This window comes from Gigantopelta aegis, chromosome 9, assembly GCF_016097555.1.
Source record: "Gigantopelta aegis isolate Gae_Host chromosome 9, Gae_host_genome, whole genome shotgun sequence".
Classification (NCBI taxonomy): domain Eukaryota; kingdom Metazoa; phylum Mollusca; class Gastropoda; order Neomphalida; family Peltospiridae; genus Gigantopelta; species Gigantopelta aegis.
Window position 1 is genome coordinate 70,406,313 of NC_054707.1, and position 22,713 is coordinate 70,429,025.

General features: G+C 38.1%; 1 protein-coding gene across 1 annotated transcript in view; it reads left to right on the forward strand.

Moving 5' to 3' along the window:
- Positions 1-22,713, forward strand: part of LOC121381729 (pneumococcal serine-rich repeat protein-like) — an 83,101-nt gene extending 60,388 nt beyond the window's left edge. Inside the window, exons 20-28 of the mRNA XM_041511076.1 lie at positions 1,010-1,124; positions 2,255-2,353; positions 2,869-3,020; positions 6,547-6,732; positions 12,428-12,560; positions 13,687-14,248; positions 14,978-15,141; positions 16,881-17,096; positions 21,006-22,713. Of these exons, the coding sequence (XP_041367010.1) occupies positions 1,010-1,124; positions 2,255-2,353; positions 2,869-3,020; positions 6,547-6,732; positions 12,428-12,560; positions 13,687-14,248; positions 14,978-15,141; positions 16,881-17,096; positions 21,006-21,172 (1,794 nt within the window). The 3' untranslated portion in view covers positions 21,173-22,713. The remainder of the gene's footprint in view (positions 1-1,009; positions 1,125-2,254; positions 2,354-2,868; positions 3,021-6,546; positions 6,733-12,427; positions 12,561-13,686; positions 14,249-14,977; positions 15,142-16,880; positions 17,097-21,005) is intronic.

Below are 22,713 nucleotides of genomic sequence, written 5' to 3' on the forward strand. Positions count from 1 at the left end.
GTCATTTCAATTATAACTATACACTGAAAGCTGTCCAACGTTCAGAAGAAAAAAAAACGAAACAAAAAAATATAAAAAAAAAAAAACGTTATGCACTAGTTTATCTTTATGTAAGGATATTCAAATTGAGTTCTGTGCCAGTTCCCTGATTGTATGCCCAAAATTCTAAGATATGTTCCAAAAATATATAGGTTTTTTTGGGGGGGTTGGGGTTGGGGGAGGGGTGCATGCACTTTTGACAATCTTCACACCCATACAAGCAACAAATCTTTCAAAAATTCTCATTTGAATAAAAGTTCAGGTATTAAGCTTGTTTTGGGGTTTTTTAATCAGCTATGTTTGAAAATTACCCTTTGTTGTACTCACGTGAAGCCCAGACCATAAATACGGAGGCTCGTTACAGCCAAACGGTTTAAACATCCAATGCAGTTTTAAACTAGCTATCATTAGCTATCACTAAGCTTAACAGTTAGCCTTCAAACGTGGATTTATGCAAAAACAAGAAGCCAACTCGTGTCGCGAGTGCGTATACAAGGGAGCTAACTGTGTACTGCTATCTGACGTTGACCAAGAGTTCTGCCCACGGCGGAATATAAACAAGTGCTGCCTCCTTTTATGGAGTAACATGTTTAGTAATTACTACCAGTGGCGTTTGCCTCATCTGGAATTTCCCCAGATTTATTTCATTTTTCCCATGACACTGATATTTATTTTACAGGTCTGTGTTTGCTTCGGCGTTTTTTCCTCTCTGGCTACGTCCCAGACTACGACATTATTATTTTGTTATCTCGCTGTATTCAAACAACATACCATGTATTTACCCTAAATAGCTTTTTGGCAATAATGCTAATATGAATGAATGTTGTTATCCAGATTCAGGCATTTGCTTGTAGTTCGGGCGAAATGGGAGCCCGAACGTCTATACTTTCTGAATCTAAAGTCGATTTCACTCATTGACAAGCATAGATACTTAAACCATATCTTCCAAATTGATTCTTTTTTTTTCCAGGTGACGTTACTGGGGAATAGAAAGTTTGATGTGTCTCGCCCTGTCTCGCTGATTGCAAAAATAACATCTGGGAACAGCTTGTTGTCGGTAGTCTGGGACGCACAGGACACTGAAGGTAAGTCCATGCTCAACATGTCGACGGAAAGTCCGTGCTCCACATGTTGACAGTAAGTCCGTGCTCCACCTGTCGACGGTAAGTCCGTGCTCCACCTGTCGACAATAAGTCCGTGCTCCACGTAAGTCCGTTCTCCACGTGTCGACGGTAAGTCCGTGCTCTAGTGTCGACGGCAAGTCCGTGCTCCACCTGTCGACGGCAAGTCCGTGCTCCACCTGTCGACGGCAAGTCCGTGCTCCACCTGTCGACGGTAAGTCCGTGCTCCACCTGTCGACGGTATGTCCGTGCTCCACCTGTCGACGGTAAGTCCGTGCTCTAGTGTCGACGGTAAGTCCGTGCTCTAGTGTCGACGGTAAGTCCGTGCTCCACCTGTCGACGGCAAGTCCGTGCTCCACCTGTCGACGGCAAGTCCGTGCTCCACCTGTCGACGGCAAGTCCGTGCTCCACCTGTCGACGGCAAGTCCGTGCTCCACCTGTCGACGGCAAGTCCGTGCTCCACCTGTCGACGGTAAGTCCGTGCTCCACCTGTCAAGTGGTGTTATTAAACAAAGCAAAGTTTAACTGCAATAATAGAGCCCTTGTTTTGTTTTCATTACTGTGTCATCATTGTTATTACTTAAAATTTAAATATAATGGCTGGTCTCAAAAGGTGGATTTGAATGGATTGACCCTTTAGCTAAAACACGTTTTGGTTGAAAATGACAAGAGTTCACAAGTACAGCTACAACGGTATAAAGCGGGAGTGTAAGTTATCCGCATTTACACAAGGCATCGAAACAACAATGGACTACGAGTTTCTAACGCACTCACTGCCTATTCTGACTGACGTTACTAGCTGACACTTCCGCCTTATACTGGTTTAACTAAAACAGTTTGCTTTCACAATTATATTTAAACTGTTTTAGTTATACCAGTTTATCTGAACCACAGATCGAAGTGTTTTAGCTGAGCCGGTTTAGCTTTTCCGATATAGTGAGATGATCGCGTTCACACTTACATTTGAAACTGGTTTAACAATACCAATTTAGTTGAACCAGTTTAAAGTGTATGTATGAACGCAGCTATAGATTGGTGTCTCATTATTACTGACTAAACAATACGCTGAAGTGTGGTACTTTATTTCGTTTCAGGATACGGTTCCATCAATTTCACTGATCCTAACAATTTGGAGCAGCAACTTCGCTCAGTTGGTTCAAATCTCTACGTTGGTTTTCTCACAATAAAAGATGGTAATCGAAGTGTTAAATTTTAGTGCCTTTTTAAGATTTCAAAATTTATTACAACCATACACATTACAGTTCGCAACAAGAGGACAACACAAATACATTTAACACTTGACATACATGACAAGAACACTCGTTAACGCTGAAATGTCTACAGTTAATAAAAGAGAAACGGGTATGTAAACAACAAAACTAAAGAAAAGGAAAAATATTAATTAACAATAGAGTAGATGATTTTTACGCCGAGTTTCAAGTTCAAAGTACAAACATCTTTTTCATGTCCATTATTGTTCACATGGCGGAAGGGTAATTATTTAAGGGGACAATTTTAACTTACGTGTTTTTAATTAATCTAGGGAGGAGTACACTACACCTATGGTATTCTCGAGTTAATTAACCTAATTTGTTGTTGTTTATCACGAATAATGTTTTTTATTATTATTATTGTTTTAAACAGATAGCGAAATATGACACTGGCAACTTAAAGAATGCACCTTTAATATCTGTTTTTTTAATTAAAGGTGTTTTGGAACGCGGTCTCAAATACATCATAACTTGCACCGTCACCGACAGTAACAATAAGGTAGCGACGCAGACCATCGAGTTCTATATCTACAAAGGCGTCACGTCGTGCGTCATGAGCGCGCCGTCGTCATACACGGAGATGAGCCCGGTGAGTCATAATAAAGTTTGTTTAGTTTAACGACACTTCTAGAGCACGTGGATTTATTAATCATCAGCTATTGGATATCAAACATTTCGTAATTTTGACACAGTCTTAGAGAGGAAACCCGCTACAAGTTTCCATTAGTAACAAGGGGTCTTTTATATGCACTATCCCACAGCAATGATATCACATACCACAGCCTTTGATATACCAGTCGCGGTGCACTGTATTGAACGAGAAATAAACCAATGTGCCCACCAACGGGGATCGATCCCAGATCGACCGCGCATCAAGCAAACACTTTACCACTAGGTTACATCCCGCCCCTAGTGTCATGACGCCAGGAAAGAAAAGGAAGGTTTAACGACACCGGTGGACGCATTTTTACTGACATACATACGTATATGTATGTATGTATGTGTGTGTATATATATATATATATATATATATATATATATATATATATATATATATATATATACCTGTGTGTCTGTGTGTCTGTCTGTGTGTGTGTGTGTGTGTCTGTCTCTCTGTGTGTGTGTGTGTTTGTGTCTATATGTGTGTGTGTGTATGTATATATATATATATACTAGCGGAAAAAAGTAACTGTATGGTTATCATGTTGATAAAAACATAATTTTAAGACATACAACGATGAAACGATCAGATAGCATTGTTTATTAGGCAATTCTGCAAAACTTCAATTCATTTAAAATGTCACAGCATCCATCATTTCATTGGTATTGGGGATGAAAGACACGGGGGTCAAAAACCAGTTCACAAAGTTAATATCGCGTATGGCCACCGTTTGCGTCGATGCAGGCCTGGTACCGTCGCCTCATAGAGCCTACCAAATTGTTGAAGAATGCCTGGGGAATGCCGTTCCAGATTTGGACTAACGTCTGACCCAGCGCTGCCAACGTCACCGGCTGATTAGGCAGCGCACGTACACGACGTTGCATCTCATCCCAGACGTGTCGATTGGTGCAAGATCGGGTGAGACTGCAGGCCACTGCAACACATCGATGTTCTGCTGCGCTAGAAAATCTCTTACCACCCGGGCGACGTGAGGTCTAGCGTTGTCTTGCTGAAGCGTGATGTGACGTTGCTGTCCTTGCATAAATGGGATGACGTGAGCCTGGATAATGTCGTCACGGTAGTGTACAGCGTTCAAATTGCCATCGATGACCACAATAGGTGTTCGTCCAGTTGACGTGATGCCACCCCAAACCATGACACTGCCTCCGCCAAATGCACGTCGCTCCACAAGACAGGCGTCACTAAAACGTTCTCCAACACGACGAGAGACTCTTGAACGGCTATCGCTGCTGTCTAAGTGAAACCTGGACTCGTCCGTAAACAGAATACCCGCCCAGTCTCGGCGATTAAAGCGCAAGTGTCTTCTACACCAACCAGACGTGCTACACGATGGCGTCTTAGCAAAACTGGACGGACAACCGGACGTCGCGGACGGATACGCCGTTCACGTAATCAATTCCGTACAGTTCTGGGGCTGATGGCACGCAATCCAGGAATGGTCCGCGCTGTCAGACTTGCCGTTTGGAAGTGATTCCTGAGGTGCACGAGTCGGATATGATTGTCCTGCTGTCGTGACGTCACGCGTGGACGACCTGCACGTGGTCGGTCTCTGACATTACCAAATTGTTGAAAACGTCTCCACAAAGCCTGAATAGTGTTTATGTGGACACCAAATTGCGTAGCAACAGCGCGATGGAGCATACCAGCCTGGATCATACCAATTGCGCGAAGGCGGTCATTTTCATTTAGCCTGGGCATTGCTCTACGACCACTTTCAACCGAAAAAAAACCCCTGCTTTTCTGTTCCGCCGGTTGCCAAACAATGACCCGACAGTAGCAAAGTCGACAAAAGCTGGAGCAGTAAAATGTTGGGCGGAAAAAGCTTGAAAAACAGACCCATGTCCAAGAAGTGAAACGGCACGTGCCAATACGGAATTGACCCAGCGATTGCGTGGTGGTGCGTTCACTGGTCAACTGTGCAAAACATCAGGCTAAAATATTGAGCGGTGCTAATTTTATCTGATTTTTTAGGTTACACTGTTACTTGTTTCCGCTAGTATATATATATATATATATATATATATATATATATATATATATATATATATATATCATCTGTGTGTCTGTGTGTCTGTCTGTGTGTGTGTGTGTGTCAGTCTGTGTGTGTGTGTGTGTCAGTGTGTGTGTGTGTGTGTCTGTCTGTGTGTGTGTGTGTGTGTCAGTCTGTGTGTGTGTGTGTGTGTCTGTCTATATATATGTGTGTGTGTATATATATATTATACATGTGTCTGTATATATATATATATGTGTGTGTGCGTATATATATATTATATTGTTGCTGATAAGTATCAAATAAATACAAAATATATAATATTTACATATTTATCACCAAATATATATTTGTCTTATTTATGCACATACATGTACGTGTTGTCTTTTTGTGTGTTGGTTGTGGGGGTTTTAAAGTTACATTCTCTGGTTACCATATTATAACATCATGTACAAATATGAAATACAAGCTCAAATGCACTTTTAAAAAGCTCGTGTGTGTTCGCAATGAACGGAGATCATCAAAAGTATACGCTTGATTCGTCGCCTGTGCTGCCATAGCTCGGCAAAGCACAAACGACAGCCTCTTGTCAGTTTCAGTTAACACGTGCTTTTGCTGATTTTAAATTGTTGGGTTCGTCTCAAAAAATTAAAAGAGAAATCTTGCGCTGTTTGAAGAACGTTCGGTTGAGGATACGGTACTAGAGTCTTTAGTTAAAACCGGTTTGATCTTGACAACGTATTATCGACAATCGTACCTTCCTATTTCAGAATTAATATTTTATAAAGTGTTAGTAGAACTTTCAAAGTTTAGTTTGTATATTAGTAACACATTAATCATGTATATATTTTTTAATAAAATATACTAAAGTAGACAATGAACGTTTTCACTTCTTAATTTTACGTGTTAAAATCGACAAATTCAAATAAATATTCTTTCGTTTGGAAATGGTAAAGTTAGGGAGGGGGGGGGGGGTGTTTAACACTCCCTTACATGTAACGCGTATGCCAACAGCTGGCCACTGTCAAAATTTCAAGGCAAATCCCCCATCCACCGACCTCTGGAAAGGCATTGTACCATACCTCTATGGATATAAATATGCTTTGGAGATATGAGACGACCCCTCAATCAAGACAGTTAAATTTGTTCAAAAATTGCGAAATCTCACGTGATCTCTTGTTGGGGAATTTCACAATTGTCATAAGCCAATGAAAACCGAGATCGGCAGGAGCCCGTCAAAAGTGTCCCACTTTCGAAATACTGGCTTTGTTTTTGACCTGGATAAGCCTGCGTAGTGAAACCAATGCGGAGTGCAGTGTCATATATGCACCAAACGTAATTGGATTTTCTGTTCTATATGCTTAAATAATAAAAATATTCCGGATACTGCCGCTTTAAAGTTCCATTAGTTTTTAAGAATTCTTTATTTTTCTCTTTCTACAGTTATATCTGAGTGTATCAAAATGTTTGACGGACACTGATGGCATCCCTCTCTCTTATAAGTTATATCAGTCTACCAATAGCAGTCTCAAATACCACCAGCTCAGTCCCAAGTTATCCATTGGGAGTCACACCGTTTTGTATGGACCAAAACCTCTGTCTTCAAGTGGAAATTACTTTTCTTTCGAGGTAAGTAGTCACTGGTGTGAATGGTTTACTTTCTTTCGAGGTAAGTAGTCACTGGTGTGAATGGTTTACTTTTCTTTCGAGGTAAGTAGTCACTGGTGTGAATGGTTTACTTTTATTTCGAGGTAGTAGTCACTGGTGTGAATGGTTTACGTTTCGTAAAAGAAAGTCAGGAAAATTAAAGTGGCAGACCTGAGTTTCAACCTGCTAAAATTGACGCTGGCTAATGTACAAAACTATAACAGATTTGGATAATGTACAAAACTATAACAGATTTGGATAATGTACAAAACTATAACAGATTTGGCTAATGTGCAAAACTATAACAGATTTGGATAATGTGCAAAACTATAACAGATTTGGATAATGTGCAAAACTATAACAGATTTGGATAATGTGCAAAACTATAACAGATTTGGATAATGTACAAAACTATAACAGATTTGGATAATGTTACAATAGAGTAAAACAAAAGTCTGTGACGTTGAGACAGGGAAATACCCTTAAAATGTAGACTAGAACCCATTTCCATAACCGTTACTTCTCATAGATACGTGCGTTTTGACACTGTTAAAATGCATTTCTTGATATTAGAACCACCTAGAAACACTTCGGATGATTCCTTCTTAGTTCTTGTAGTACATTTCTGAATATGTTGCATTCTATAGTTGATCAAATAACTGACATTCATCAGTCGATGATTACTCAGTGAACACTTATGCTATTTTTTAACCAGAAGCAAACTTTGTTTCTTTTAGTACATTCTCGAATATATCAGTAATCACATTATGTAGCTGTATTAATAACTTAATGCATCTTAATGGCACATTCTATAGCTGTATTAATATAGTAATGGCACATTCTATAGTTGTATTAATATCGTAATGACACATTCTAAAGCTGTATTAATATCTTAATGACACATTCTATACCTGTATCAATATCTTAATGACATATTCTATAGCTGTATTAATATCCCAATGACACATGATGTAGCTGTATTAATATCCTAATGACACATTCTATAGCCGTGTTAATATCCTAATGACACATTTTGTAGCCATATTAATATCCTAATGAGACATTCTATAGCTGTATTAATATATTAATAACACATGCTATAGCCGTATTAATAACTTAATGACACATCCTATAGCTGTATTAATAACTTAATGAAACATTCTATAGCTGTATTGATAACTTAATGACACACTCTATAGCTGTATTGATAACTTGATGGCACATTCTATAGCTGTATTAATATATTAATAACACATTCTATAGCCATATTAATAACTTAATGACACATTCTATAGCTGTATTTTTATCATAATGACACATTTTATAGCCGTATTAATATCATAATGACACATTTTGTAGCCAAATTAATATCCTAATGAGACATTCTATAGCCGTATTAATATCCTAATGGCACATTCTGTAGCTGTATTAATATCCTAATGGCACATTCTATAGCCGTATTAATATCTTAATGGCACATTCTACATCTGTATTAATATCCTAATGGCACATTCTATAGATGTATTAATATCCTAATGGCACATTCTATATCTGTATTGATATCCTAATGGCACATTCTATATCTGTATTGATATCCTAATGGCACATTCTATAGCCGTATTAATATCGTAATGGCACATTCTATAGCTGTATTAATAACTTTATGGTACATTCTATATCTGTGTTAATATCTTAATGGAACATTCTATATCTGTATTAATATCTTAATGGCACATTCTATAGCCGTATTAATATCCTAATGGCACATTCTATAGCTGTATTAATATCCTAATGGCACATTCTATATCTGTATTAATATCCTAATGGCACATTCTATACCTGTATCAATATCTTAATGACATATTCTATAGCTGTATTAATATCCCAATGACACATGATGTAGCTGTATTAATATCCTAATGACACATTTTGTAGCCATATTAATATCCTAATGAGACATTCTATAACTGTATTAATATATTAATAACACATGCTATAGCCGTATTAATAACTTAATGACACATTCTATAGCTGTATTAATAACTTAATGACACATTCTATAGCTGTATTGATAACTTGATGGCACATTCTATAGCTGTATTAATATATTAATAACACATTCTATAGCCATATTAATAACTTAATGACACATTCTATAGCTGTATTTTTATCATAATGACACATTTTATAGCCGTATTAATTTCATAATGACACATTTTGTAGCCATATTAATATCCTAATGACACATTTTGTAGCCATATTAATATCCTAATGAGACATTCTATAACTGTATTAATATATTAATAACACATGCTATAGCCGTATTAATAACTTAATGACACATTCTATAGCTGTATTAATAACTTAATGACACATTCTATAGCTGTATTGATAACTTGATGGCACATTCTATAGCTGTATTAATATATTAATAACACATTCTATAGCCATATTAATACCTTAATGACACATTCTATAGCTGTATTTTTATCATAATGACACATTTTATAGCCGTATTAATTTCATAATGACACATTTTGTAGCCATATTAATATCCTAATGAGACATTCTATAGCCGTATTAATATCCTAATGACACATTCTATATCTGTATTAATATCATAATGGCACATTCTGTAGCCGTATTAATATCCTAATGGCACATTCTATAGCTGTATTAATATCCTAATGGCACATTCTATATCTGTATTAATATTCTAATGGCACATTCTATAGCCGTATTAATATCTTAATGGCACATTCTATATCTGTATTAATATCCTAATGGCACATTCTATAGCTGTATTAATATCCTAATGTCACATTATATATCTGTATTAATATCCTAATGGCACATTCTATAGCCGTATTAATATCCTAATGGCACATTCTATAGCTGTATTAATATCTTAATGGCACATTCTATATCTGTATTAATATCTTAATGGCACATTCTATATCTGAATTAATATCTTAATGGCACATTCTATAGCCGTATTAATATCCTAATGGCACATTCTATAGCTGTATTAATATCCTAATGGCACATTCTATATCTGTATTAATATCCTAATGGCACATTCTATATCTGTATTAATATCCTAATGGCACATTCTATATCTGTATTAATATCCTAATGGCACATTCTATAGCTGTATTAATATCCTAATGGCACATTATATATCTGTATTAATATCCTAATGGCACATTCTATATCTGTATTAATATCCTAATGGCACATTCTATAGCTGTATTAACATCCTAATGGCACATTCTATAGCTGTATTAATATCCTAATGGCACATTCTATAGCTGTATTAATATCCTAATGGCACATTCTATAGCTGTATTAATATCCTAATGGCACATTCTATAGTTGTAAAACTATGTTAATGACACGCCGAAGATCTAATCATTCCTTTTATTTTTAAATGCTTCAAACTTATTAAAATTGTCTACAGTCCGTTTGTATGAAAAGGGAACCGATACATTCCAATTCATCGGTTCCAACTATATAATGATTAACGTTAAATTGATATCAACTCAAATAACTTCTTTTTTTTAATTCTGCGTAAATAAAAAAGTGTCTTAACTAATTACCATCACATTATATTTAGTTTAAATCTCATTTTTAAAGGATCTCAATCACGGATTTAGTGGGCCTTGTTTCTCTAAATATGCATTATAAATGAAACTTACATTCATTTGGAATACCAAACCTAGTTATTGTATGATCCAAAATATTTTAATTGAATTACGATCGAGGGAATTCCATGATACGCTTATTTTTTTTAAATTTGGAACTTCTTGTGATGAGACATAAAAAATACGCAAAAACAGACTCCTAGTGATGAGACTAGGCCTATATATGTTAGTCAATCTGTGAAACCAGTCATTACGTGTAATGCCTAAACAAATCAGTCATTTCGTGAAGTGCCTGTGACCACCAGGCAATACGCGAAATGACTGAAAATTCCAGGCATTTCACGAAATGACTGAAAATCATGGCCAGCCACGGTTGTTACAAAAACATTACATAAATTTAGAGGGGGAACCGGGAGTGGTCTTAGCTTTACTAGTAGTCTATAAAAAATGTATTTTGAGTTTTATTGCCCTTGCAATTTTGAGCATTTGAAATGGGACTAAATACAGCAAAATAACCTTTTAGTAATATTTATTTACAGTAAAATTAACTTTTTTATAAAATGTACGTAAGCAGCCTCAACATTGCAATCAGTGAAACATTATTAAGTTCAAGCCCTGTTGTTAGTTTGTGTACTGTCCGTAGTTAGTTTCTCTTTCAGTTAATCTACCTCAGCCGCTGATAATTTGTAATTGTTATTTTTATTTATTCATCATCATCATCATCATCATCATCATCATCATCATCATCATCATCATCATCATCATCATCATCATCATTATTATTATTATTATTATTATTATTATTATTATTATTATTATTTATTTATTTATTTATTATAATTAATTTTTTGTTAGTACTGTAGGGACAATATGACGCTATTCATATATCTATGGAAAACGTACACAAAAGGGTCCGCTAAATTCATATACTCCCCCACCCCCTCCCCTATTCAAAACATACCTGTTCGTACAGTACTTGGTATGTATTCCTCCTGTTCCAGATGGTTCGGTAATATGGATCAATCAAATACATGTACTTATTTACCGCCTATATACATTTTTGCTGTGAATATAGCTAGCCCTCGTTAGTGGAGGCTATAGACACGGCCTTCGTATATATAGTTACATCGTATATAAACACCGTCTAGTTCAGAGTATTCTTTTAAATTGTAACAATTCCTATCCCAAGTCAGCTGTTATGGCATATTTTGTATAATAATGAATTTGACAAGGTGGAAAATGACGGTGTTTGTGATCCAGATGTTTAGAGTTTTTCGCGTATGACTAACGATAAATTTACCTATAGATGCAAAGGCCTAACTAGTCGGGATTGTCGTCGTTTAACATGTTTCTGTTACTAAAATAAATTAATATATAAGTATAAGTAAATCGTTTTGACACTGCGGTTATTCGGGGAATGCCCGTTACGTGACTCAAAATAATACGTCACACCTCTGCTCTCCAAATAGCCGTTATTTTTTTCAGAATTATGGACCGTACCCATAATTCAATTATTTTTTATAAAATATCAATAATAAGTGTGATATGGTGGTTATGTTGATGGTTCAATAAAATACTTTTAGGTACAAATCAAATGTATATATTGTCATATAATACCTTGTTGGGTCAATAATTAGGTCAACCATCTGTGAGAGAGCGCGTCTAATACAGGGGTAAAAACAAAATGCTAGAACAGCCAAGGTATGCAGCTTCAATTGCATTCCGATTGAAGTAGTCGATTATATTAGTACAGCGAAAGAAAGGGTAGAACGACTCGTGCATTACCTTGGTTGTTCCATCAGTTACTTTCATAACTCTATAATAAAAGAAAATTTAACTTATGCAATTTGATGGTAAGCTTTTAAAAAAAAAAAAAATTTAGCTCCCTTCTCAGGATATATATTTTTCAACCCCCTCGGGGAGAGGGAAACAATGATCTCGGGAAAATAAATGTACACATCACCGCTACATGTGCTACTAGGATAAATCGGCTCTGCCTCTCTAATGTACATGCTTTGTGATATGAATTGTAGGTCTGTGCCAAACGGGGAGGTTGCAGAATTTACACGACAACAAATCCGGTAACGGTGAATCCTATTTCCGATGCCGACGTGGTTGCTAAGAAACCGCAGGTTATGGCGGAGACTCAGACAGCGATAAAATCAGGTGAGTTAAAACGTTGATAAAATGACTGAGAATTCTTCGTCAATTTGGCCCATATCCCTTTCCTTTCCACTACAGATAGGGGCGGGACGTGTACCCCAGTGTTAAAAGTCTTCCCCGTCAGTGGCCCGTTGAGCTACGTTTCGTATTGTTCCACTGCACCATGCACCAAGGTTGTGGTGTGTTATGTCCTGTCTGTGGAATGGTGCATAGTACATATAAATGATCCCATGCTACTAATCGAAAAATGTAGCGGATTTCCTCTCTTAAATATTAGAATTACCAAATGTTTAACATCCAGTAGCCGATGATTAATAAATCAGTGTGATCTAGTGGTGTTGTTAAACAAAACAAAATTTAACTTTTACCCCATCTAAGACTACTATGTCAGAATTATCAAATGTTTGACATCCATTAGGATATGATTAAGAAATCAATGTGATCTAGTGATGCCTTCACACAAAACAAAATTTAACTTCCTCCTCCCCCATGTCAGAATTACTAAATGTTTGACGTCTAGTAGCCGGTGATTAAAAAAGCAATGGTCTCTAGTGGTGGGTTAAACAAAATAAAGTAACTTTTTTCTCTCAAATGCTAGACTTGGACTGTTAACTGTCGCGACAACGTTGACCAGCTCGACGGTTGCATTGTAATGTAAATAAAATAAACTTTCTTTTTTCCTCTCAGAATTACTAAATGGTTGTCATCAAGCAGCCGATGATTAATACATTAATGTCATCTGTCTGCGTCGTTAAACAAAACAAACTTTAACTGTTTTTCCCATGTCAGAATTACCAAATGTTTGGTATTCGATGATTAATAAACCAATTTGTGGTCTAGTGGTGTCGTTAAACAAAACAGACTTTAACGTTTTGCTCATGTCAGAATTACCAAATGTTTGGCATCCAGTAGCCGATAATTAATAAATAATGGTATTATGAAACAAAACAAACTTTTATTCCCCCCACCCCCCTCCCCCTGTCAGAAATACCAAATGTTTGGCATCCAGTAGCTGAAGATTAATAAACCAATTTGTGCTCTAGTGTTGTCGTTAAACAAAACAGACGTTCACTTTTTCTCAATGTCAGAATTACCAAATGTTTGGCATCCAGTAACTTTCTTTATTCAGGCGATTCAGAGAAGGCTGCTGTAGGTCACGCAGTGTACGCGGACAAGCTGATCGCTACGTCCTCGACGAACGCCAGACGCCGCCGCCGCCGGAGCACGGTTACGACGTCGAGCGTGAACGCGCTTCTGATAACGACGATCCAGTCAGCGATGAGCACCAACACCATGCAGGACGCGTTCGCGCAGACCATGCTGGCCACCATGGACATCCTGCCCGTCTCCTTCACGGGGGACGCCGACCTGCTGTCCCTGGCGTCCTACCGGCTGACCATTGTCCAGTACTACTACAACAACAAGATCAAGATGTATGGTGCCCAGGTGGAGAAGATCAGGAAGTGGCTCAAGGAGGTGGCGGCCCGCGGGGTCAGCGACGCCAGCGTGGTCAGTCTGAACGCGCTCAAGGACAAGGTCGCCAGGATCGGGTTCGCACTCGGCGAGTCGCAGACGATAACGGAGAGCACCCACACCGAGCTGTTCATGTACAAGATTCCAACGGACGGCAACCAGGCCAAGTCCGCAGCAGATGCGACCACCGTCAATTTCGGAACGTCCATTGGTTCAAAGTAAGATTTTGTTCTTGTTGTTCTTGTTGTTCTTGTTGTTGTTGATAGTATTAGTTCAAAATTGTGGCCAGGGCTTGGTTCAGCCAGAGCTAGCAGAACAACGTATGGTTTATGCGGTTCACGGTAAACCAAATGTCCACGGCGAACGTTAGTGAAATGTGGCTGAACTTGGGGAAGCGTTTTTAATAACCATAGCCAGTTTTAACTCTTTTTTTCTTCTTCTTTTTAGTATAGCCTATAGTTAGCTTTTCAAAAGGAGGATGAGGTAGAATAACTATCCGGAGAGTGTCGCACTGTGCTTTATGTCGCCTAGTTACTAAGTACACATGTTAGTAATCGGTCACAGTATTAATCCACTTTTCATTAATATTTTTGTTGCAAATTCCGGTTTGGGGTTTTTTTTTTTTTTTGGAAGGGGTTTATCCCACTACCCACAACTCCCTTTTGAGTACACTTATTAAAACGCTCGGAGCGGTTTATTTCACTAACACTTACAAATTCACAATTTCTTAAAATGCCAGCCATTAATCAACTCCTAGATCTGCCCAAGAAATACAATGTATGGGCTTTTTAAGAGGGTTTAAGAGGCGCGAACGTCTTTCTTTCTGCTTTTGGGGCCCATAAATAGCAACAGTGAAAAGTCGGGACTGCCTATTCCCCGTCAATCGGCCCTGGTAAAATCCTTTTGTAATCATGTACCACTAAAACACCAACTTCTCCGTTTTCCAGGTATTCTAGTTACTCGTGTGGTGGCGGATCATCCACCTGTACGGGGGTTGGTATTCAGATCCGCAGCTACAACACCGACCAGGATCCTCTTTCTACATCTTCTACTGACCAGGCAAGCAGAGTGGGCGACGTATTGGACGTGGTGTTATCGGACCCAACCACAGGTGGGTAATAATATCAGGTTATTACACAATGATGTGTACAATACAGAATTTTATTCATCCAGTTCACGTTGTGGTGTCAACGGTCTCTTGACCAGGACGGATTTTCGCTGGAGCATGAACGAGTACAGTGATATCCAATAATACATTTTCATTCCATTTCAACTTATTTTCATGCTTATATCCAATTAAGGTTCAAGCACGCTGTCCTAGGCACACACCTCTGCTATCTGGGATGTCTGTCCAGGACAGTGGGTTAGTTGTTAGTAGTTAGTGGTACATCAAAGGCCGTGGTATGTGCTATCCTGTCTATGAGATGGTGCATATAAAAGATCCCTTGCTGCTAATTGAAAAGAGTAGCCCGTGAAGTGGCGACAGCGGGTTTCTTCCCTCAATATATGGGTGGTCCTTAAGCATATGTCCGACACCATATAACCGTAAATAAAATGTGTTGAGTGTGTCGTTAAATAAACCATTTCCTTCCTCCCTCCCCCCCCTCCCCCTCTCCTCCTCTCTCTCTCTCTCTCTCTCTCTCTCTCTCTCTCTCTCTCTCTCTCTCTCTCTCTCTCTCTCTCTCTCTCTCTCTCATGGAATTGTCTTACTTTTACAGAACAACTTGTTGATTCGTTTTCTCGCCTGCTTAACTCTAATATCATTAATATAAGAATGTTTTACCATTCGTAAACATCACGTATACAAAATCGGTTAATTAAACATTGAAAAAAATATTCCTTTTCTAAAAACATAACAATTTCACCATACACTATAATAATATACAGGGTTGAAAAAAATCATGATTTTTTTTTTTTAATCAATAAAAAATCTGATTTTTTAAAATTTAAATCAGATTTATTTGATTTTTTTTTTTTTTACTTTAATTTGAAGCTTCTGAATTGAATACTTGCTCCCTATTAAATACACGATTTGGAAGCTTCACTGCATTCTGAAAGGAAATACCTCGAAATAAATTGTTAACAATTATTGTCTGGCGTTATTTTGATTATTTGGCTATATTGTTTAACATGTCGGCAAGACAAATTCGTTGTAGAAGCATCTCTCGGGGTATATGGCTTTTTGTGTACCCTCTGTGTGCTCTTCTACCCACTCGCCTTCGGCTCGGGGTAAAAGAACACACAGAGGGTACATAAAAAGCCATATACCCCCCGTGATATGCTTCTACAACTTATATTATCTAGCGTAAGTAACAATTGATTTTAAATAACACTTCATTTTTTGTACTGCAAGTTAATTGATAAATCACATGTTTACAAAATAATCAATAAAAATAAATGCAATAATCATAAAAATCAAATGAAACATAATAAAAAATCAAAAAAAATCGAAATGCATGATTTTTTTGCAGTGATTTATATCATGATTTAAATCAAACAACTGTGATAATATAAATGACGAAATGTTTGACATCCAATAGCTGATGATTAAATCAATGTGATTTGGTGACGTCATTAAACAAACTTTTAACTTTAACTTTCGTTGTATACGAACAAAGACTTTGCATTACTATATCTAATAATAATAGTTACGGTTTTGGAAAACAGACTTTGCATTACTATATCTAATAATAATATTTACGGTTTTGGAAAAGCAGCAAGGGACATTCAATATGCATTTTGGTCGGTGGAATGTAGCAACCCCAACGTTTACCAGACTCAATCAATCAATGTACTTTAGTGGTGTTAAACAACAACAAAAAACGTTATCTTTAACTTATGTGTTTACAGGTGATCTTCTCGGAGAAGAGACGGGCCTAACGAACCCGGTCTCGTTCGACTTCGTGATAACTCGTGGCCAAACGGGCAAGACGTACGTGTGTCGGTTCTGGAACACGGCCACTTCGGAATGGAAGGAGACCGGATTGACGACTAGCGGACAAACAGCCACCTCCGTCACCTGTTCATCCACCCATCTGACAACATTCTCTGTGTTTGCTGTAGCAGGTACGTGGGGATACCTGGTCCATGGGGAGTCATGGGGTGGCAGGGGCGGATCCAGAAAAATAGTTTGGGAGGACTAAGGTGAAAAGGGTTCATGGACCAGCTCCTGAAAAGGGCAAACCAATGAAATGTTTTTTTGTGGGGGTTTTTAAGACAAAAAAAGCACTTTGTTATATTTAGAGGAGGGGTCGTGACCCCTGGTCCAATCCCCAAGATCCGCGGTATAATTAAATTTCCGTTACATTCATTACGATATAATTCGGTATTTCAGAAACGTTGATCGTAGCTTTACGACCTGCCCCTTCCGTGGTGCTCGAAACGATAAACCCGTCTTCCCTCAGTCCTTCAGGGCAGGTGTCACTTGTAAAATGCTGTGTAATAATTTTCCGAGCGAGTATGATTCGAACCTTCCCCCATAGGAACTTTGCTGGTCACAGTCTAATTTGCCCCTCCCCTCGAAATGTCCTGTACATACACCTGGTATAGGTGTGGTCCTTTATCATAATATACTACCGTACTGCGGGTGTCCCTCTGTTTGCAATTTTTAAATAATTATCTGTAAATAATGCATAAATGTCTTTACAATATCACTGTACATTTCATTTCAATATTTTGCGTGTATACTTTATGATCATGTTTTTCCGGCAGACTTTAATTCTGTTCGGCACAATTTATAGCTTACCGGCCCCTGATTTTGACCCCTGATTTTGACCCCTGATTTTGACCCCTATTGTCCTTTATCTTATAATCCTGTTGGTGTGTAATGTATGACATTTTGTCAAATAAAACATTTTTCCTACGCGAGTGTTTGAGAGAACATTGTGCGAATTTATGATGACACACGGCAATATCCAACATATGATGGTAATCGGTTTAAAGACATCTGATTGGCTGCATCGCGGTGATATCCTACATGTCAAATCCAAATCAAATTAATCAAAATTATATTGCTGACACGCATAGATTAAGTGTAACTGAAAGCGCCGTAAGAAGAAATTTTAGGAAGAAACGAAGTCCAATGAAACAAACAAATTTATTTGGAACAGAAGTTTCAGTTTCTAAAACCTCGTTGTTTAAAAATGTATCTATTTTGCCACTGCTTTTTATTAGATATGTTTTAAAACATCCCACACCAGTATCTAATGGCAACTCATGTAGCAGAGGCTGCGGAACAGGGTGTGCCGCTGGGCCAAGCCCTCTCCCCCTCTCCCCCTCTCCCCCTCTCCCCTCTCCCTTCCCATTGTTTTTCTCTTGTAAATGTTGCTTAGAAGGCTGAAAATATCATATTTGAACACCTAAAATAAATATTTTCTCGCAAGCGCATTTTCCCCAAAATCCCCATAACCGGTTTGCTCCCTTCGCAGGGTCGTGTACCGCAGGTAGGTTTTAGTTGCCGAACACACACACACACACACACACACACACACACAGACACACACAGACACACACACACACAGACACACACACACAGAGACACACAGACACAGACACACACACACACACAGACACACAGACACACACACACAGACACACACACACACACACATACACACACACACAGAGACGCACACACACACACACACACACACACACACACACACACAGACAGACACACACAGACACACAGAGACACACAGACACACAGAGACACACACACACACACATACACACACACACACACACACAGACGCACACACACACACACACACACACACACACACACACACACATCGCAAGTAAATTTCCTTTTTAAAATACATTTTCCGGTGAAGCATGTCTCGACCTCTCTATAACATTCACTCGCCAGTCTAACCCACCGCTAAAATTCCTGCGCACACACCTACTTCGACCCTCAAATTTACATCATCCAGGCCACTGGATTGACAGACCGACAAATAAATAACTTATTAACTTCTCACTTTATGTACATCACACATTATACAAGCATAAAAGTACATAGCCATTCCTTATTGGAATTGGGTGACACGTAGCCCAGTGGTAAAGCGCTCGTTTGATGCGTGGTCGATTTGGGATCGATCCCCGTCGGTGGGCCCATTGGACTATTTCTCGCTTCAGCCAGTGCACCACGAATGGTACATCAAAGCCCGTCGTATGTGCTATCCTGTCTATGGAATAATGCATATAAAAGATCCCTTGCTGCTAATCGAAAAGAGTAGCCCATGAAGTGGCGACAGCGGGTTTCCTCCCTCAATATCTGTGTGGTCCTTAACGATATATCCGACACCATATAACCGTAAATAAAATGTGCTGAGTGCGTCGTTAAATACAAAATATGTCCTTTCCTTTCCTTATGGAATTATGAGACACAGTATAGTTAAATAATACAAGTATGTACAATTAAAACAATAGTAATAATAACACTATTGTGTGTATAAAAGGTTTCTACGACGTTGTAAAATATAAAAACAGGTTTTGGCTGTTACAAATGCAAGGTTAGGCTCTGACATTAAGACACATCACTTTTCGAAACCAAGTACAACATAACTGAGCATTTTGGGACAATTAAAACGAAGATCCTCATATAACAGATATTTTATTAATAAATATCGGTAAACCTACATTAACATTACAAAAGTTCTGAATATTCTGTTGCAAACAAAACTGGTGTACATTAAAATCCCAATTCTTAAATCATACTTTTAAAAAAAAATTCTGACCAGATAAAAATATGTTTATTAACACATTACTCTTCTGTTGTTCATATTAACAAGTCTGCTCCATCGTCCAAGTACAGCCTTCCACGGAGACACTTTCATTGGAATCCATCCCATATCGGGGCGAGACGTAGCCCAGTGGTAAAGCGCTCGCATGATGCGCGGTCGGTTTGGGATCGATCCCCGTCAGTGGGCCCACTTGGCTATTTCTCGCTCCAGCCAGTGCACCACGACTAGTACATTAAAAGCCGTGGTATGTGCTATCCTGTCCATGGGATGGTGCATATAAAAGACCCCTTGCTGCTAAATCCCTTGCTGCGAAAAGAGTAGCCCATGAAGTGGCGACAGCGGGTTTTCTCTCTCAATATCTATGTGGTCCTTAACCATATGTCTGACGCCATATAACAGTAAATATAATGTATTGAGTGCGTCGTTAAATAAAACATTTCTTTCCATCCCATATCCCCATTTACAGCTGTACTGGGACTATATTTCCCAACAGTGACCTTCCCACACTCCGCGGGCCCTGTATAGTATTCTCGGTATCGCCTATCTTGGCTGCACCACTACTGGCGCAGGCTGTAAGGCCGTGGTATGTGCCATCCTATCTGTAGGATGGTGCATATAAAAGATCCCTTGCAGTTTATGGAAAAATGTAGCGGGTTTCCTCTCTAAGACTATACGTCTAAATTACCAAATGTTTGACATCCAATAGCCGATGATTAATACATATCTCGACCTCTCTATAAAATAGTCTCGCCACAGTCTGGATCCCCTTCCCTGCTAAACGGGGCGGAACGTAGCCCGGTGGTAAAGCGTTCGCTTGATGCGCGGTCGGTGTAGGATCGATGCCCTTCGGTGGACCCATTGGGCTATTTCCCGTCCCAGCCAGTGCTCCACAACTGGTGTAACTAATGCCGTGGTATGTACTATCCTGTCTGTGGGATGATGCATATAAAAGATCCCTTGCTCCTAATCGAAAAGAGTAGCCCATGAAGTGGCGACAGTGGGTTTCCTCTTTCAGTATCTGTGTGGCCTTTAACCATGTCTGACACCATATAACCGTAAATAAAATGTGTTGAGTGCGTCGTTAAGTAAAATATTTCCTTCCTTCCTTCCTTCCTTCCTTCCTTCTAAAATACCTGCACGTGCGCCTACTCCGAACCACAAATTGTTTAAACAAAACAAACATTTTACATAAATAAATTTATTCTCTTTATTATTATTATTATTGCAGTTGCAGGCACGGGCGTCGACAACGTGTCCACCATCATAGGAAGCACGATCGGTACAGTGGTCGCGGTGACCATTTTAGCCGTGGCCGCCTTCATGGTCGTCAAGCACTTCAAGACAAGAAATAAAGTGTTCCCAATCAACCTCAACGACAACCTCAACGACGTCTGATGTCGTTGCCCACGTCACCCGAGAGGCAAACAGTCTGTGATATCGTAAATGTTGACATTTATAAGTTCGCTATCGTTTGCATCAGAGTAATAATAATACATAGTTTCGTGGTATATTATTTATATACGCACTGTAACATCATGTCGTGAAAACAATCCTGTATCATTGTACATTATTTATTCATCCGTTGTGTCATTGGCCATATTGCTCATATAAGCACGGTGAAATGATATCCGAATAATTAGTTTCATTACTTATGTATATACTTGTACAATGTTTGTCTATATTAAAATAATTAATAGTTTTCTAATAAGCCTTCATATAATGATCTATAACTTTGACATTTTGATTCTTTGTAACACATTACCGTACGAATTAACTATATATTTTAAATAAAATATTTTTAGGTAACCGTAAGTTATTTAGAAGTGACTACATAAGGATCTACTAAATGGGTATTGTTTCAACTTTATTTGAAAGTAGTTTCTTTCAAAATTGGAATCATCGAATTGGTATCTCGAATGTTAACGAACGGAATAATTCTCGACGCTAGGTTGCGTTCAGTAGGGCCTATACAGAGGTTTTGTCGAGACCACACTCGGACGATTTGACTGGGTCCAGTCAACTCACATCCTTGTATATAGTTGATAAACATTTGTAATAAAAACTGATTTGTATTTTTTGTCCGTAATATTCATTATTAAAGTTCAGTGTGTTTCTGTTAAATAATAAACAAACAGCACTGTTTGGATAAGAGTTTATGTTATAAATACACTATTGTAGTTGCAGTACCGAACTCTGTATTACTTATTGATATTGTATATACCTGTCACGTGTTCACCAAAATGCATGTGTTCAATAAGTGTTCATAATTCGCATGTATGTTTATATAAAAATATTATATCCGTTTTCTTTGATGACTAGAGATGTAAATAATTAGTTTGTTTTTTTTTTTTTGTTTTTTTTCTCTTCTTTTTTTTTTGGTGCCATTAATGTTAATTATCAATAGATGTCACTTAATTTGCATACCACTAGACCAGTTCTGAATTCGAATGAAAAACCAGGCCGACACGTGATTGGCTTAAAGAAAATGACGTCAGTATAATTGCAGGCGCGTGTACAGAGGGAGGGTTTTGTTAGTCGAAATTCTTCCTTGCTAAAGCAAATGTTCTTTTTTCAAGTTATTACATACCTATTCAATCTTACTATAGTGATAAAGACATTTTGAAACCGTGTGATAAATTTATTATGTATCTCACATATGTGCCATATGGACCGGAACGTTTAAATGGGGAATTCCCTTTTTCTTTTTATCGCAGTTAGCGCCTTTTATTTACTGATGTCATATATGATTTACAAATGATATCACATCATATTTGAAACATTACACAAGGTTGCTGCAGAGTGTGAATCTTAACGTTTAGTAAATCCATGAAAGGAGTTTTGATCATAGATTTAACAAAGTGTTGTTATGACGTTAAATTAAAAACTGTTTTTGTAAAACCTAAAAGAAGGTAAGTAATAAATACAAAACTTCACAT